The sequence below is a fragment of the Anabas testudineus genome, chromosome 6 (assembly GCF_900324465.2).
Source record: "Anabas testudineus chromosome 6, fAnaTes1.2, whole genome shotgun sequence".
NCBI lineage: Eukaryota > Metazoa > Chordata > Actinopteri > Anabantiformes > Anabantidae > Anabas > Anabas testudineus.
In genome coordinates this window covers 23,682,913-23,703,080 of record NC_046615.1, presented here as the reverse complement: position 1 = coordinate 23,703,080, position 20,168 = coordinate 23,682,913, and the positions used below count along the sequence as shown (strand labels likewise).

The 20,168-nt window shown below is 41.1% G+C and overlaps 1 protein-coding gene across 1 annotated transcript in view; it reads left to right on the top strand.

Moving 5' to 3' along the window:
• The window catches only part of immp2l (inner mitochondrial membrane peptidase subunit 2), a 126,308-nt gene extending 110,099 nt beyond the window's left edge, over nucleotides 1–16,209 (top strand). Inside the window, 2 exon segments of the mRNA XM_026364700.2 lie at nucleotides 8,533–8,635; nucleotides 14,705–16,209. Of these exon segments, the coding sequence (XP_026220485.1) occupies nucleotides 8,533–8,635; nucleotides 14,705–14,830 (229 nt within the window). The 3' untranslated portion in view covers nucleotides 14,831–16,209.
• The last annotated feature ends 3,959 nt before the right edge of the window (nucleotides 16,210–20,168 follow it).

The window sequence follows — 20,168 nt, the reverse complement described above, 5'->3', positions numbered from 1 at the left end:
CCTCAAAACACAGACAGAATCACAACAGAGGAATCGGACAGAAAACGAATCGAAGGTGATGTCAGTCACTGCAACAGTGGATAGCCTAAAACTGTTTAGCTGCTCTGAAAATGGGAAACATTTTTGCAAGTAGCTAAAGCGATAAATATGCTGTAAATCTGAGCTCATAATATGTGAGCTACAGAAGCTGTTTTATACCTTCTATCTTTCCGTTTTCGTTTTTCTGTCTAAAATCCAGCTAAAATTGAAACCTACACAAAGCGCCCTGTAGACGTCTAAATAAGTCGCTTTTAACTGTGTTAAATTCTGTGAAAAGGAACTGTCTGTATGTCTCTCTCAGCAGCATCAGTCATCTCCCCCAACACACAAATCAAAAACCCATCTTCACTGTCACTACACTGTTAAAATCTGTGAACCATACTTCCAAAATAAGTCTAAGGTACAGTATAGGAGAAGTCAGACTTCCTGTTTACTGCATGTATTAACAGATTTCCAGTAGCCAGGTGTTTTAGACCATGTAAACTCGGTGTATCCCTATTGCTGAAGTGCATGTAAACACCGTCAGTGGCAGCAGGCTAAGAAAGCTCAAATGAATCCAGTATGCACTGAAACACTACAGTAATCATAATGTTTCAGTTCAGATTTTTTCCTCTGTCTTAATTAAACCTTTTATTATTTCCTGTGTGTGGCTGCTCTGAAGCACACTTTAATGTTGGGAGTGTTATAACTTCTCAAGCTTAATGTTGACTCTAATTTAGTCTTGAATTGCATTTGAACAGGCATTAAGATCACATTAAGGTTGCAGATAACTACAGTATTTTTCTTAATGTGAGTTCATTGGACAGCAGGCGCCATGTATGTGTGTGATGCTCATCTCCCTGGATTTCCTTCAGGAAGAGGTGGGAGCTGTTCTCAGGCCTGTTACACTTCGTTCTGGTGAGGAAATGAGCTCCACAGTTCAGATAATGAGACGCAGCAGGAGGACTGAGCAGACCAGGCTGCTGGCTCAGAGACAGCAACTTCTCAAAACTCGCTGCTGGATTGTTGGACAGTTTTTTATTTATTACTGAGCTCATCAAGTCCTCAGTCTGTCTCTCTGCCCATTAGCGTAGCAGCGTTTTTTTGTTTTTTTTTTTCCTTTCTATGGAGAGCTTCACAACATGAAACTTTGACACTGACTCTGCAGACACTAAAACCAGCAAACACATAATGACTAAGGAATTTTTAATGGTCACCACAGCAGATCATCGTCAACACATTTATTGGCACAGTTTTATTTTGTTTTTGTTTTTGTTTTTTGTAGGCGTAACCGTTCCTAATCTTCACCTGACTTCTTCTCAGTTAATTGTCTAAATACTAGTGAACCCCAGAAAATGGAGGTACTCTGCCAGATAAACTTTAAAACTTCCAAACTATGTGAGAAATATTTTGTATTTTGACACAAACAAATTGAACTAAATCCACCGGAAGCAAATTGCCAATATATTTAGCAGATATACAGGCTACTGAACCTCAAACTGAAATGATAAAGTAGTTTGTTTAATATATGTTGAAAGAAAAACTTATATCCCTTAATTTCCACTTAATTTGTTCAAGAAAATGACACAGACCAAGTAAAAACCCTTTAATTAAGTTATGAAACCAAACAGAAGCAACATTTTTAAACATAATAATGAGCAGATTAAAAAAATAACATGGTGATAAAACACTTTCATCTTTAAACCCTGCAGTTAGAGTCAGATGATGAGGATCACTTACCAAAGAGTGCTGCATGGTAATAAACTACAGCTTCCTCATTAGTTACAAGGACAAAATATGTCGTTACCTCCTAAACACCTGATTCTCCGCCTAACACCAAGTGGACATCATGGATCAACATATATATGTTGTTTTATATGAAACTAAAACTGTTCTCTGGCATCACTGTGTGTTGAGCAGCTGTCATCTACTGTGTTTTTAACAGTTGCATCTGAAATGTGTCTGGTAGTGACACATTTCACTCCCCGTCGTTTTGCAGCTTGTTACACCTGTTTCCACCTTTTCCTTTGGGATGCTTGAAATAAAGCAGGAACTGCCCTGTGGACTTTAGCTGCAGTGGTTTGAATACTTATCCTGATAACACGGCGTGAGAGTCGAGCAGTGAGCTGAGACAGTGAGCCACTATTCCTTTTTTAACCTTCCAGAGGCTTTAGCCCTGCTGTGGAAATCCAAATCCCAATTTATTCACAGCGAGTGAGTGGACGTTCCCTTTGAGGTGATCCGCTCAGTATAGCACATTCTGGTGATGCTCCGTGTCTCCTGCTTTTTTCTAATTCGACTTGTGAAACTTCAATGTGGCACAAACATCAGAATATAAGGTTCTGTTTACTAAATTAGCAAAATGACACTACACCTTATCTCACTTTGCTCTCATGGTCCATGTGCTGTTGTTTTGTGACCACACAGTCGGGCTATTCTTAGTTCTCCTTCACATCAACTTGGTCAAATTTCCACTCCCACACCTGTCAGTCATCTTGATGAGCTGTCATTGTTTCTGAAGCTGAGGCCAGCAGGGTCCATAAAGCCTCCACAATTGTTTAAGAAGGAGACAACCAACACAAGCAATCAGCAATTAAAAAGCAGCACCGCTTCGCTGGTTTTTAATAGATGGATTTGCATAGTTGTTGCTATGCCTTCCCTTCATTCAATAGCCCAGCAAATGGTAAACATGTCCTGCACAAGATTGAAAAATCTCAGGCACAGCACGGTGTGTCCTGTTGATCACATTTTATTGTTTTAATGTTCTATATTGTGACTTTAACATTTGATTTGAGCAGTGATTTGGCACAAATGTCACATTTTAAGTTAAGGAAAATTTCTGCTCATCATGCGTCCCTGCAGTTTCTCCTCATTAGGAGATGTGCTGTTCCATGTCCGTCTCTACCTTAAGGGCTGTTGGTCTCTTTTTGGATTCCCATCACCACTGGCACTAGTCTCTTGTCACTAGTTTAGCATTTTGAAACAGCTGTGCTTTGTTTACAGATTGTATAGCTGCAGTCCTAGTTCTTCTTCTGTTTTCTCTTTTCAAATGACGACTACCACCGCCTGCTGGAATGCAGAGTAACTACCCAGTGCCACGTTGAGGCCTAGTCAAAGACGCTTAGGGACGATCCAACAGTCGGTTCGAGTCACCTCTAGTACTTAGATGTCAGCTTCATGTCACATGTCACAGCCTTTATACAGCAGAGATGAACAGTTTGATTTAGAAATAATCACTTTTTATCTTATCGTTTTTTTCTTTGCATGAACACAGTGAACAGCTTTGGGAAGAAATTAAACCAAAATCAGGAGTGAACAAAGGACGTGTGTGAACTGAACACGTCTGTTGGTGACATTCATTTCCTTTGCAGCTTCACTTTCTGATCTCTCACTGTACCCACTCGGATGTCAGCGCTCTCCTTAATGTTTTACCCTTGAAGAAGTTGAAGCACCAGTATGATGAAGCCTTGGGAGAGAATGACGGGCCTCATTATTTCACTTATTTTACTAATGGTTTTTCAGATGCAGGCAACAGAGACAGGAATTATAAAGTCCTGTGGTCAAAAGTCTGTGAAGCATCTTCATAATCTTGATTAGTATCCAGATAATTAGTTTTTTTTTTCCAATTCATGCAGATGATTCTTAGATTAATAATTTTGTTTATCAGCTTCAAGTTTCAGTATCACAGGTAGCGTTTTTCCTCCCATAAATTAAAAAAGGAATTTTATATCATTCATTTACTATAATCATTTAGTTTTTGGTTTGTTTTCACTTATATTTACTTTATAAACTAACTTATTTCACACAGTATAAGCTGCATTATCCGTGACTCCACTAGTCCCAGACTAAAATACTGATAACATGTCCTGTGCAGCTGTGGATGCAGATGTGGATATCACACATGCATCAAAACAGATCAACAGATCACAAAGTGTCTCTCTGACAGACAGCACATGCCACCCGGTGAACCAGTAAACACATCAGATCTCATCCAGATTCAAACCCTGCAGCAGCGTTGGCGAGGCTGAGAGGAAGTAGCAGGGTATCAGAGGTGTGTTCACAGTATCATAACACGCCATCGTCATGCGATTCATTCCGGCAGCTGTTCGTGTCGGGTGCCATTGTGCAAATTACAGGTCACCAGCTGGGGAGGGGATGAATAATTAACAGGCCTGTGATGGGTTTCCTGGCGGAGGCGGCACTGACGTCGCTGGCTGTTGGCCTGTGTTGTCTTACGTGGGCCAGGCCGACATAAATCACAGCACCAGTTTTAATCTGCCCACGCAGGCCAGACCGTCTGCCTGCCACATAACCATCAGACACAGGGAGGACTGTTTTAAAGATTCATCTCCAAACAGAGAGGCTCCCACTGCACGTAAATCTCCCGTCGTCGCTGTCAGGCCATAGGAAACTAAGTGGGAGTGTTAACTGTGGCACGGTGCAGGAGAATCTGCAATGAACTAATGGTAACACATAAATAACGTTTATTTGTTTTTCAAGCCATTATACAGGTTGTGTGCTGACACCAAAAGTCACTCCTACACTCACAAAGAAAGACACAAGAAGACATCAACTAATGTTCCTCTTTAGGAGAGATGAAGACGGAAGCTTTACAAGAAATATTTTGGAAATTATAACAATGTGGAGTTACAGCAGTGAATGCAGCACAAAAAGGGGCGGCCATTTTGTGCACGCTTTTATCAAAATTATAAAATCTGCCATTAGTATGTGCTGAAAAATGGATTTTGGCCTGTTGTCAGGGCCATAACAGTGAGTTTGTAACACAAAAAGCACCACATTTGTCTCCTATTACTGCAGAACACACAGGACATTTTAAACAGTGTCCCAAAAAAAGTGAATTATCTTTCATTAAGTTCCATCAGCACGTCAGAGTTTACACTTGAAGTGGTCATATTATTCTTCATTTAGGGTTTAGAATTTATTAAGGGGCTTGAATGAGACACTGTTATATGATTATCAAGTTTAAAAGAGGCAAATATGTTATGTCTCTTCATGCCTCTGACTATGTGGAGCAACAAGTTTATACAGAACATGAAGAGCAGAACGTTTCCCATTTAAAACTATAACATGTTGATGAGGTGCTGTGGAAGCTTTCTGTGACAGACTCGTAGAACAGTCTGGCAGCGATGCAGAGATATTTGCTTTAAAATATTTTTCAGTGACACATCCACATTCTAACCAGTCGGAGAATAACAAGAATTTAGTGTTATAGTTTTTATAGCTTCACATTTATTGTTATTTCATAACAACTTGTGGAAGTGCGAAGAGCTGAATGTTTCTCTGATCTGTGAAATATTTCCACTTCTGCAGCACGGATTGAAACATGGAACATTTATTTTATTTTATATAATACTTGTAGTAGTGTTGTGAAACACGAAGAGCAACACTTTTAAAACTGGGACCAGCAAAGGTTTGGAATTTAGTGTAAAATAGTGTAAAAGTCAAATATCAAGTAACTTTGAACAGAATGAGGAGTTCCCACACACTGTTTTTACTGTAAAACTGTGTACACAGTACAATCTTAAGAAGTCTTTGACAGGATACATACGATCACCCATTAATGTCTCACTCCACGTGTCATCTCCCAGTGAATCAGATCCATGTCTGTAGTGTAGCTCTCACACATCATCATCATCAGCAGTGAGAAATCTACAATTCTGGAAGGTTTTCATGAAATCTCAACAATTTAACAACAAGGAACAAAGACGAAAACCTTGAGCTGTTTAATCCACAGAAATAATGATCAGAAGATTTCACGTATCAGTCAAACACAGGTCAGAGCAGTTTTCCTGTCTTAATCCGGTGTGTGGAGCTGTCGGCAGCTGTCGACCTCTGCCTCATTAAACTCCTTTCAGCCTCCGCTGCAGCATTCATCAGCTCCTGTTAACACTGAAAGGAGCTGTGTGTGTGAGTGTGTGTGTGAGTGTGTGTGTGTGTGTGTGTGTGTGTGTGTGTGTGTGTGAGTGTGTGTGTGTGTGTGTGTGTGTGTGTGTGTGTGTGTGTGTGTGTGTGTGTGTGTGTGTCTTTGTCTTCTGAAGAAATGTGAATGTTTAACTCGTCTTAGTGAAACTTCCTCCTCGTCATCTCGGTGAATCGGCCCAGATTCAGATGTGTTCAGACAGTGATGACAAAACCATTTGTAGCCTCTGGAAGCTCTTTGAAGCGTCTGTGTTGCCAGCGTGTGCTCTCCTGTTATTTTGGTAAGTATGAGTACGTCTGCTGTGTCCAGGAGTGGATGAGTGTATCTGCTGTATCTGGGTTAATCCTTAAGTAACAAGACGTTGTCCTGTCCGTCCAGCTCAGGGTGTTCGGGGACACGTCGGAGCATCCGAAGGAACGTTATTAAAAAACAGATGGACTGGACTCCTACAAAACATCCTCACTGTTTCTGCAGCGAAAAGATTGAACTGGCACGAGCTGAGAGTAGAAACTCAGTGAAATTATTTCAGAGTTATATGAATTTTTTACACAAAATTAACATTTAATCATTGATTTGAATTAAGCAGATTATTTAAAGTACCTCGTTTGGAGTAGAACTGAGGGTGAGTTCACCTGAAATAATACATGAGACTTATTCAATCTAATACTATGGGCTTTGTTTAGTGGTTTTCTATCTGGGCAGGGACGTTATTTTTGTCCCACAATGTAATTGTTAACTACAGGAGCTGTTTTTTACGTGGATTTACAGCAGCCTGGACAACTGGATCTTCACTTACTGACCTGTTTGTGCCTTAAAGACACAGGAGCTCAATTAACCTTGTTTAGACTCAAATCCAAAGAGACGTAACGTGTGTTTTCACTGCTTTAACTTGATGAATCATATAATCTTATATCGGTGGAACCTCAGAATAAAACACAGACCTTAAATTAACCATCATATGGCCACTTTAATGTAGAGGTGAGGTGCACTAACGGAGGAAAAGGCAGCACTTCAATACTAAATGACTGCGCGGATGAATTTAAAAACCACAGACTGATGATATAACAGTGTGCGAGGGAGGATTTGTTCCCTGTGGCTGCAGATTCTCCATCTCAGCAGACCAAACCTGCTTAAATAAAACACTAAATACAGTGGAGTTGATTGTCGTTGGTTCTGTAAAGATTTCACAGCCTCTGCTTCTTAAATGTAGCAGAGAATTGGTGTCATATTGGTCTTAACCTTTTTTGTTTTGTTGTTTTTGTGAGGCCCCACTCTGTGCTAAATCAATATTTATGTATCTAAGGCCTCTTCGGTCGGCCGCCCCCCTGGACCGACAGATTTCCATTTAAGAAGTTACCGGGGCTGTAATTCACAGTGTTCCCTGATAAATGATAAATCAGAGCTGGAACAGGCCCATAACGCCACAGAGGGATGATGAAGGGCGCTGGACCTTCTGCTCATAAACATCACAACCTGATAGAAGCAGGATAAGATGAACACCACTATCCCCCTTCACAGCCAACACCCTTATTAGTCTCAGCGTGTCCTCAGATCAGATCTTTGTTTGAGCGATAAGGTGACGGGAAGTGACGCTGCAGGGACGATTTAGAGGCTGATGATTAACGATAATGAAATAAAACTGATAATTGTGTCGGAGATTTCAGTTGCCATCAGCAGGGACCTCTGCAGTTTCCCCCTGAATCTTTGTCTCTTTTAATCTTATCGCTGAAAGTGAAGCAGTTTCTTTTATCTGGAAACTGTCAGCACACACAGTTCATTTTAAAATTCAGAATTTGGTGCTGATGACATGCGGCTCTTCGACCATTTCCACCAGATGACGTCTGTCTCACCACACATTTCCTTCTGTGTCTCTGACATCTTTGCTTGGATGAGAGAAAGACCTCTTCAACTCCAGAAGAAGACAGAGGTTCAGATCTTCACAGCATTAGCATCGACTTGGGATGACAAGTGGTTGTTCTTACAAAGGCTATTATAATATAATAATAATAATTATTATTATTATTATTATTATTGTTATATAATATGATGCTGAGGGCATTAGTCGAATATTATATATTCAGGTGTTCTGTCTTAGAGGGAATTTTTACTTGATCTAATTCGAAGGTCTAAGGATACAGGGAGTCACTATAGAGCTGATGCTCAACATCTTGTTAATCTGAGTTGATTTCATTTTACAGTATTGATTAATATGCTTTTATGCTCATGTGAAGCACCTGTGCATGAAAAGTGCTACATAAATAAAACTGATGTGTTTTATTTTTTGCTGAGTATTTTATTCTATTATAGTTCATCATCACTTATTTAGTCATTTAAACAAAACATTTTCATTTAAATGTAGTGGAGTAGAAAGTAAATTTACAACCAACATGTAGTGAATGACAATACAATAGATGAAAATGAAATTAGAACGTGCTGCTGTGATGGTCTCACTGAGCCTCTGTCCGTTAAGACACAAACATTTCAGGACGTGGGTACGTTAATGGTAAGAAAAGAAATTCAAGCTTCCTGGAGGAAATGATTACAAATGACTGATTTCATTTTCTCCTCTTCAGGACTTTGAGCTACAAGAATCGATACGTTCGAATTCCCGATGGTCACTTCTGGATCGAGGGGGATCATCACGGACACAGTCTGGACAGTAACAGCTTCGGACCGGTACGAACTGAACACGCTGCTGTAATGAGTCCAAACGACTAATCAACGAGTGGAGACGGAGTTTGAGGAGATTAGACCGCACCGAGCACACAGGACCACAGCTACACAACAATAATAAGATAATCATAACTGATATGATAATTAATGAAGTCATGGCAGAAACAGACATCCCAGTGGACAACGGTGTTACCGTGGCGACTGACCTGATGAAGAGCCAAAGCAGTGACGTCATAGAAACATGTCATTATCTGTATTATCCTGTATGGGATGTTTAAGTTTGTCCAACACAGGATGTCTTAAATTAAACATTAACAAAATCTTTCAACACTGTAGCAGGAAGTAAAAGAGCGACTGAAGGGGTTAAACCATTTTCAGACATGACAGCAAGGTGTTAAAGTGATTAAAGTGGCTTTTTGTTAGGTGTTCTGTAGGAGCGGTAGATTTGTAGAGGGACAGAACGTTCTCATCTCAGCCTATAGACTGGAATCCAGGAACAGAATTCAAGCCTGAGCAACGTCCCTCGTGTATAAAACAGAAAAAAGGCTGAAGAAATGGTCGAATAATCAAGTATTCTTGTTGACTTTCTGAGAAATAATACACAACATGCAGTTTAATACATGTGGTAATTGTGTATGGTGGAGATGGAAAAAGACATGGAGCTCAGGGAAAATCTGCAAGTTAATAAATCTGAGAGAGTGTTTGTGCGTGTGATGTCATAGGTCACAGTTTTGTTGTTAGAGTTCCAGGATTTTGAAGGAACAGATGATGCATGTGTGTGTCTGTGTATGAGAATCCCAGCTAGTGCGTCGTAAAGCAGGACATGACAGGACTCGGTACTCTGAAACTCGTATGTACAATATGTACAGAACTACCTGAGAGGCACAAGCTGTGCAGAGAACTCTATAGAGAATATGTTGTCACAGCATCCATTTTTATTTTTCTGTGGTTTCATTGTTAGTTGTCAGAATATTGCAGTTAGATTAATTTAATAATTTAATATTTATTCATCTAGTATTCTGGTTGAAATCGGTACAGAGGATGAGTGCGAGATGAGATTTGGGTGTTTGGCTGTTGACTTTCCTGCAGCGTGTATTTCTCCTGCAAACATTAAGATTTCCTTAATGTTTTATTTCAGGCTCCAGCAGAACGACCATTGACATCATTACTAACTCCTGATGTCTAAATGCAGTTTGTAGTTTGCCTCCCTCGGGACGTCGGGATAAAATTTTCAATCCAAGTGTTTGTTATGGACGGCAAATTGCAGGTCAGACAGAGGGCCCAGATCTCCAGCTGAACAAAATCTAGCCAGGGAGCTCAGCAGAAATCCTCTGAATGAACAAACCCTTAACAGATGGAGCAACAGCTCCTCAGAGCTTCTCTGGTTTTACTCCCAAGAATCCCAAGTGTGCAGCCCGAGCGATGCTCTTACTATATGTGCAGTAACAGTAAAATCGACTATAGGATGAAGCTTCATCTCGTCTTTTCTTACTTTAAAATAATAAACTTGTTGATTTCATAAATTACCAACCTAAACTACGACCAAGCAGTAAGTGAAGCTACAGAATGAATTTTTCTCTATAGATCATCTTGTTGTGGAGAAGTGGAGCCTCCTGTGGAGTCAGACTCTCAAACAGAACTAGAGATATAAACTATATACTAGTTTTTGAACCAGACTCGTCCATTGAACCAGTCAACCATCAGTTTCTGCTTGATTAGGAAGTTTATCAGCTTAGTTCTTATTGCAGTTTGATGATATCTGGTGATGTAGCTTATCTTAGTGCAGCTGAGTCTCAAGTTTGTCCACTGCTCCTGTTTTAAAAGTAACTCTTACATTTATGAACATCACAACATTTGTAGCTGCAATTGACTCTTAATTAGATACAAATGCATCAGAGATATGTCGGCTATCAGATGTATTATTGTACTGAGGAACCAGTGGAGGATCTGAACCATGTGCTCTGTTCAAATGTAATAAGAACTTTTTTTACACAGGAGCAGTCAGCGGTTGTTGTGAGTCTTTGTGAAACAGACAGCTACATTAATTAACCACTTTTCCTCATTATGTGATTACAAAACATTATGCAGCCGGAATCAATTTGCTCCAGAACATATTTTCTGTTGCAAATTAGTTGCATCTAAACGTTATTTGTTGGAGACAAGATTGCTCTGAGTTATTTTTTATTTTTCTCTTCAACCAGTGTTCATCTCGTCCACACACTCATCATCGTTTCCATTCCTCACTCCTGCTTATAAATCCCTGATTGTTTTTCCAACCAGGAAAACCTGTCAAATCACACAACACCAGATCTATTAAATTCACTACCAGTGAGGGTGGCAGCAGGTCAGAGGCCTGGAACCAGACTACATGTGATTTCTGTGTGCAGAGAAACCAGAAAAAACCTTTAGCAGGTGTTGAGCATGTAGTGACCTTTGGGCTCTCTGTTGCTGCCCCAGTAGACATTTTATGGTTGAAGAGCAGCTGTCAGCTTCCATCTCTCCTAACATACATCGCCATCATGCTCTTCCCAGAATCATGTTTTAACTTTATTCTTACTAAATGGCTGAAACTGCCGCAGCATCTCGGTGGAAGGAAAACGTCATGTTACACTACATTCTGATGTCTGACAGTTTAATGCCACCTCCAAATGTTCCTACCAGGGGAAACATGACTAAGACTGCTAAATCAATAGGGTATATTCAAGATGTATTGCATCCAGCAAGGAGGCCTCATTTAAATAAAATATTCTTTTTAAATCTGGCCTGCAGTGCTCGCTGCCACCCACTGCAGTCTTTCACTCAGAACACATCAGCTCCCACAGATGATGCACTCAACCTATGGGTCGATCTGAAATAGTCTAAAACCAACAAATAACCACCCACAATCTCTACATACAGTATATAGTGTAAGCTCCATATGGAGTGCACCTTTTAACTTTTCTATAAGTTTATTTGGAGAAATTTAAAACCTACAAAAACGTGACATTAAGGAAAAGTCTGAATGGAATACACAGTCGATGTCAAGCTGTAGGAAGCATGACCTATTAAATCATTTAGGGTGCAGTAAATCCCTTTTTTACTGGGTCCAAATAGATCTGCAGGGGGTGGTTGATACCAGTGAGTCAGACAGAGCTCATTCAGCTGCCAAGCGTTCTACCTTTGAGAGCGTCATACCCAGTCGTGATGTGGGAGGTAACACAGGAAGGAAGGAACCAATGAGCCAAAGAAGCAAATGAAGAAAAGAATTATGAACCAAGGATGAAGCAATGGACTGGACAAAGTGTTCAAGAAACCAAAGAACGAAACCAAGACTTCAACAAGACACAGAAACCAAAACAAGCACCAGTACGTCAGTGTTATTACTACAGTATAGTAGACTAAACTTAACGAGGAAACAGGATCCAAAAATAACATTAATTCAAAGGACAAAAGATGGAACTGACTACTACTACTAAAGTCATAAAAATAAAAACTGAAAAGTGGAAGAAAATACACCCTCTGTGCTTTACATTTGCATTTATTTCTCCTTGTTGTTTATTTCTCAGCTAGCGAGGCATCTTGTCCTCATAACTTGGAACATGTTTCTCGTGATTAAAAGAAAGAAATTGTCTGCAGGCCTTGACGTCCACGGTCTGTACTCGCAGCTTTTAGATGTGGTTCGCGTGTCTTGGCCCTGAGCTGATTTTAACTGCATTTCTAAAGAGTTTTGGGTTAGAGGTCTGGTTACAAAATGTGCAGTAATGTTAAAGTTTGATTAGGTTTTTCCTTGTTTAATGTCTCACCATCTCACATTAGTAGATAACTGCCTACTGACCTGCTCTTCAACTGCAGCCAGATGAATATTAAGCAGCTGCACTAATTCCTCATGTTATTAAACTGGATTTCGACCTGCAGCCTTGTGGAAGACATGACAAATCAAACACTTCCTTGTCTATCTGCAGCCAGCCTTGTGCCACACCTTGAGCCAAAGTACACACAGTCTAAAGGTTAGTCTAAAGATCTCAGCGCTGTGTGTTTTTAATATAGAAGCCAGCTTTTCAGAGATAACAGGTGCCATTAAAAGCATTTGACATTTGCTGGTGTGTGTTTGACCTTATGCAAAGTAGCTTTAATTGATGCAGCAAGGACGATGTCTGAGTGAGCAGATCTGTCAGCTTGCCAGTTTTAATTATCTCTGCTGTTGATGTTTTCAGGCCCTTGGGGTGTGATGTAAACCCGACTGTTTCAAATTGTCCCAAATAAGCAATTCTCTCCATCATCACTAGTCCTCATCTTTGTAGCTCCAATAAAATCACTTCAAGTAGATGGGTTTATTACTTTCTATAAGAAGCTTTTTACTCATTTCAGAATTACACAAAATTACACTTACGACATTTTCACTGTGACTTGGATTCAAATCTGCAAGAGACTGCATTATGATGCCTGGTTGTTACTGCGGCACAAATTATAAAACCAATGCACTGTCATGACATGGAGGGAAGAAAGAAGTGTCAATGTTTTCAGTGCTCGTCGTGGCAGCTCATGAACCCTGCAGCGTTAACTTGTTGTCTGGCAGCTGTCTGGTCGAGCTAGCAAACACAATCTGAGGCTTGGTTAAGTCTCGAACAGCAGAGAGTCGAACTGCAGAGAGTCAAACAGCAGAGAGTCAAACTGCTGAGAGTCAAACTGCTGAGACTCGAACAGCAGAGAGTCGAACAGCTGAGAGTCAAACTGCAGAGAGTCGAACAGCAGAGAGTCGAACAGCTGAGAGTCAAACTGCAGAGACTCAAACAGCAGAGAGTCAAACTGCAGAGAGTCGAACTGCTGAGAGTCAAACAGCTGAGAGTCAAACTGCTGAGACTCGAACAGCAGAGAGTCAAACTGCAGAGAGTCAAACAGCTGAGAGTCAAACTGCTGAGAGTCGAACTGCTGAGAGTCAAACAGCAGAGAGTCAAACTGCAGAGACTCAAACAGCAGAGAGTCAAACTGCTGAGACTCGAACAGCAGAGAGTCAAACAGCTGAGAGTCAAACTGCAGAGACTCAAACAGCAGAGAGTCGAACTGCTGAGAGTCAAACAGCAGAGAGTCAAACTACAGAGAGTCGAACTGCAGAGAGTCGAACAGGGGAGAGTCAAACTACAGAGAGTCGAACTGCAGAGAGTCGAACAGGGGAGAGTCAAACTGCTGAGAGTCAAACTGCAGAGAGTCGAACAGGGGAGAGTCAAACTACAGAGAGTCGAACTGCAGAGAGTCGAACAGGGGAGAGTCAAACTGCAGAGAGTCGAACTGCAGAGAGTCGAACAGGGGAGAGTCAAACTACAGAGAGTCGAACTGCAGAGAGTCGAACAGGGGAGAGTCAAACTACAGAGAGTCGAACTGCAGAGAGTCGAACAGGGGAGAGTCAAACTGCAGAGAGTCGAACTGCAGAGAGTCGAACAGGGGAGAGTCAAACTGCAGAGAGTCAAACTGCAAAGAGTCAAACGGCAAAGAGTCAAACCGCAAAGAGTCAAACCGCAGAGAATCGAACAGCAGAGAGTCAAACTGCAGCTGTGGTGCTAATGTTTGGGAATAGCTTTGATCCAATAGCCTATAGTTCTGGTCTAAGCAGATCCAACCACATTTTCACATTAAACTCACATTTGTAAGGGGGCAACCCCCCCCCCCCCCCCCCCCCCCCCCCCCCCCCCCCCCGCCCCCCCAGGTTGCTCCCATTAGGTAAGGTCAGTACTTTGCATGACATCTGTGTGTGTGAAGGGTTGAATGAGAAGCATTATTGTGTGCTGTATAAATAACTCAGCAACATGGAGCATGTTTCTGAGTTTATAACTTTAAATATTCTTCCTTAACCCTAACTCCAACATCAACACCATAGATGCACAGAACTACAGCAGCCATATAAACCTTGTTTCAGCACAGATGCATGTGGTGCTAACTGCTGAATGTTTAACTGGACTGATGAGTTGATGCGACAGTAGCTGTAGATCCCGGGAACATCTGTCCCAGCTGTTTGGGTGTTTCCAGCAGCTGGATTCCTTTTAGCTATAGCGATCAACACACTCCCATCATGTGGCTATATATTCCTCTCTGCCCCAGGTGTCTGTGGGGCTGCTCCACGGTCGGGCCTCCCACATCATCTGGCCCCCAAGTCGTTGGCAGCGCATCAAACCATCCCTTCCCCCGAATCGAGGACCGCTGGACACTGAGGAAGAAGAGGGATGAAGACAGACAGCACACCGACAAACACACAGAGTTTTATAAGTTCACATTTTAACTGAGATGTTTTCTTATGTTTGTCCTGTCGGACTGACAGTGACATGAGCAGAGACTGTGACACTTCATCCAAGACATGAAACAACAGAACTGTTTTCTTGATCAGTTCATTTGTTTTCAAGCACAAACGTCAACTTTCTTCTGCTGCAGCTTCCGAATTGTGAATTATTTGCAGTTTTTCTCTCTTTGTTATAATTGTAAACTGAATATATCTTTTGGATTTGATTTCTTGTTGGTTGGACAAAAAGAAAGATGTGAAGACTTTAGACTTTGATAAACCAAACGCTGAGTCGACTGAGCGAGGAAATAATTGGCAGATTACCTAATAATTAAAACGATCCTTCTTTGCAGCCTCTTTCTGATCTCACTTCTTTTCTAGTGTCTGTTCCAGAAGCGTCTGCAACTCAAAGGACTCTTTCATTGAATATTTCATATTTAATGTTCATATTTTAAAATGCATGATGTATTTGAATTCAAACCCATTGTGATTTTCAAAAATACCAGTGTTCATGACGTTTTTTCCAGCGTGTAGTGTTAAAAACACTGTTTGTTTCTTATTCATGATATTCATCCAGCTCTCTCGTAAAGTTTGAAGCTGCAGTTTCTCTTAGTTCACAACTCAACAAACCTCAGTCAGTCAAGGTCTTGCCCTTCTGGAACATGATGTTAAATGTCTCTAAAGACAAGAATATTAAGTAAACAATGTTTTTCAAATGTACCATCCTGACCTAGACGCCTAAAATCCTATTTTAAATATTAGTCATCTAACCCAGCAGCTCCCTCCGTTATGCAGACTAAAATGTTTGGTGGTGGGTGTACAAAGCGCTGGACTTCAACTCTGGAAGTCATGTTTTGACCTTAAATTATACTTCTTTGGTTTCTGGTGGTCAGTTAGATGAGAATACATTATTGACTTCAGCCAGCAGCTGCTCAGCTTAGCTTATTAAATAAATGGAAAAAAGTCTAATTCAGTATGAGCAATTCTAAAATTCACAGATCAACGTGTGTGATCCTGTTTAATTTGTGCAAAAACAGCAATATAACATTGTGCAGATGTTAATGTGTTGACCAGCAGCTGTGAGTCTGTATTAAAACACGGTTTTACTTGCTGTGATCATTCTTCCTGCTCACTCTGCTTGTTTTGTGCAGGAATGTAGTTAAATGTGTTTCTAAAGCTAAAAACAGTGTGACTCTGTTCATCTTGTGGATATATTCCAGAGATTTACTCTAAAAGTCTGTCTTTGTGTTTTAGTCCATAAAGGCTGCGACTTTGGAACCTACACTGTCATTTAAAGTAAAAACAACTAACGGAGGGATCTCCTAAGATGTATTAACAGGAAGGATGATTAGCTAGAAAAAAACATGTTTCAGTGTTCACATGCACACGAGTAAAGTAAAAAAGTTAGAAAATACATGTTATGATCTGTCTTTATGCAACAGCTCCTCTGTCCTTGATACTAAAGAGGTTTGTTGGAGCTGCTGTGTCTTTAAGCCCCACCCTTCTCCCCATCCCACTCTCTTCTGATTGGCCAGCTAGTGGAAGTCTTCCTGTGGACCAAACTATGTCCTTCAGCAACCAGGCTGAAAGTCCTGCTGCAAACCGGGGCAGGATGTGAAGCTGTAACATGAGCAGTGGACTGTGGCTGCTTTAAGGTTAGTGAAGAGATTCTATCTGGACGTATTGAACTGAACTACTGTACATGTGCTGAGCACAAACACCAACGATTGTGAGCACTTGTGGGGAGCTCATTATTAATTTAGCTACTTGTTTATTAAAACATCTTTGCAAAGTTTCACATTGATGTTGATGGAAATATAATTCCTGCATCACTGTTTCTTTCAGCATGTACATACAGTATTAAATATATAAAATATATATAAAAGGATAAGATATGATGGCACCCTGATGTTAGAGGAACATGTACAGACAGTAGTAGGTAGTAGGGTAACAGAAGATTAAAAACACAAGGTGCAGACTGCTGTCTGCAGCTGACGGTGATGTCACAGCAGGTCGGATGGACGTCATGCAGCATAAGAAAGAGTTAATGTCCAGTTTGATGGTCACAGAGAGGAGAGATCTCTGCACTTCATGATGATCCTCAGTGGTCACGTCAGTTTTTTATTTTCCAACCTTTAAGTGATACTGTCAGCACGTTCACGTTCCACTTAGATACAGGTTTCCCTTTTGTTGTTGGAACAAATCTTTCTCCTGATGACCTTGGAGTTTGTGACCTATCAAGTGCACTTGAGGATAATGTGAATTGTGTTTGTTTGTGTGCGTCATTATCTAAAATCTATTTTCACTGTGCTTTTGTTTGTGCCACTGGTGTTCACCTGTGAGCAGGAGGCACATCTTTATTAAATGCTCTGAGGGGAGAGGTGAGCATTTAGCCTCCCACATCAAGCGGGTTCTGGAAGTCCTAATTAGAGAGAAACCACACAAGACAGAACACGTGCAGCCAGCTGACTTCCGCTCGGCTCTCAAACAGCTGAAAAGTTCTGTCTTTTAAGAGGCACGTCACTGATTTACATAAATCAAACAGAGGAAGCACTTGTGGTAAATTCTGCCAAATGGAGCTCTCAGATGTAGCTGTTGATTCTGTGACGCTAACAGCTGTGTCGCGGCGTAATGGGACCCTGGAAGGCACAAGTGGGGCTAAATGCAGGTGTTCTCAGCCCTCCCACTGAGACAGCACAACAGCGGGCTCACATCTGCATAATTAATTCACCCAAATGTGATGTACATTTCTGCACCAATTGAAGCTGATGTTTAAGATTTATGTTTGAGCTGTAGGGAAGATAACTGCAAATCAACTGCAGCCTGCAGAGCAACATGACTGCACTGTACATGCACTGCAAATCATTTCTGAGCTCTTACACTCTGACTGAGAAACATCCACTTCACGTAATGAAGATTGTGTTTTTTACATTTCTTCATCCTTTACATCTTGAATTTACCTTATTTACATTGAGCTGAAATGGCTCATCTGTGTGTGTGTGTGTGTGTGTGTGTGTGTGTGTGTGTGTGTGTGTGTGTGTGTGTGTGTGTGTGTGTGTGTGTGTGTGTGTGTGTGTGTGTGTTGCTAAGCTGTTGTTACCGTGCCAACAAATGCCGGCGGCAGCAGCTGCTAGGATACCAGCATCGGCTTGGTGAGAAATGGCCTTGTTTGGACGTTGAGGATCACCACTCCAACGGGGAGGAAACAGCATGTGTGTTAAAAACACACTGACACCTGCTGAAAACAGTTTGCAATGAGAATTTATTAATTCTCCTGAATAAATATTCCAAGTTATCAGCAGAAGTACTGCATCGTGGGATTCAACAGAAAGAGCTCAGTGTATTTCTACCACATGAACAGAGGGTGTGAATACAGCGCGGGGGGGGGGGGGGTGCTGTTCTGTGCATTTAATCTCCACAAAGAGCTTTTGATGCATGAGATCATTTAAGAATGGTGAGTGGTGAATCCAGAGATTATTAGATCATAATTTTAACCACTTGTCAATATGACTTTCACCCTCAAGGACAGCCCACCTGATCTCGAGGGCGTTGTTGCTGACTCGCCTGTTTCCCTGTTAGTTCACTTTTCTGAGCTCGAGTGTCATCAGGAGAATAAATTAAACCGCCCATCTGGGAGGGGGGGGGTTATCCCCATATCAATGTCATGTGGTCACACATATTAGAGTTGTCCCCATTAGTTCCTGGCACCAGATTTTCCTGGATCTTGGAACCTTCTGTAAATGCTTTGTGCCTCATTTGACTGTTTGATTGCTTCTCTCTCGCTGCAATCTCGACCAGTTTGAAATGCAATTATGCAGATTGCAGCACCGTCAGGGTCAGTCCAGCACTTTTGGGTCTTTACCTCGTCTGTGAATAGCTGAGCCCCGGAGCCATGTGGGTGAAGACGTTTCATCCAATTCTGTAATAGATATTAAACAGCGATAGCTGCTGCTTGTTGGAGAGAGATGGATATTAACCTCTGCTGGTCCGAGGCCGCCGACTGAGCCCCAGAGAAAACCAGCAGCAGCTTGACGTTTGTCTGACTCTGAATCAACCTGCTGATGTCAAAGTCTGAAGATCTGTCTGAGAGCAGTGGCTCAATGCTAAAGACAGAAACAAGACTTAGTAAAGATGAAGTGAGGAACCGAATAACAGCTGTTCACATCTGGAGGCGTCTCAGAGGTTTTCACTCTGACTGGAACGTTCATATCTTTGTCAATACATGAATAATTGTATTAATATTGATGTATTTGTTCCTAGCAGCCACTTGAGCCGTTCACTTCCCTGAGTGTGTTAATAAAAGAGAAGCACTTTGCAGTGACTCATTAGCTCAGTGTCAGGATGAGGCCAAACACGCTGCATGTGTTTAAACGCCTGGATTAAATGTACTCAGCGAGGAGCTGCTGACGACCTTTCCGTGTTCTGAAAGGTTACACCGAGGGCTTTTTTAATAGCAGGGTAACTCATTACCTTTTTAATGATATCAATAATTGCTTAGCACTTAGGACATGCTTTAAAAGTAAAGCAACTTCAGCCATTAGCTACGACAAAAGAAGATTTACTAATTAAGTTGATAATTAAATCCTTTTATTCAGCACATTTCTTAAATTACCAAAACCTCCATAACAAGATTGGAACAATCGCTTATCATTGGCTTCGTGCTGCTCCACACTTGTTTTGGTTGTTTCCTTTTTAACAATCCAACTTTTCTAATTGTGTTTCCTGCAGAAAGTTCAGCAGAGTGAAGTTGACTCGACTTTTCATGGACCTTCGTTTTCTGCTTGTGTTCCTGTGTTTGTTTGGGCACGAGATCTGGTAACAGTTGCTGCTCGTTCTCAGTGTGGACTCTGAAATTCGTCAGTGTATTCTCTATTTCCTCACTTGAATTGCAGCTTGGTAGAAACGTGTTTTGTCCAGTTTTTGCAGGTGTCAGCTCGTTGTCCCTGAAACACCAGGTGTTAAGAATCCATAAAGATGCTGAGACTTTTCCTGCACAGTAAACTGACCTGTTGGATCAAATTATTACAACAAGAACCTCTAAAGATGATTATTTATTTCCAAAGGTTTCTCTTGGAGCTCGACTCATCATTAAATCTGATGATTTAATAATGTGGTTTATGAAAAACGTGATTAATTTGCTTCTGACGTTCACAAGATTAAAAGTCTAAAACCCTGTTAATGACCTTCCTCAAAACCCACAGACGTGTTCTACCCAAGAAACAACTTACTGATAATATCTCAAATAATAACAAGATTACACCAGATACCAAACATCCGCAGCGTAGAAGC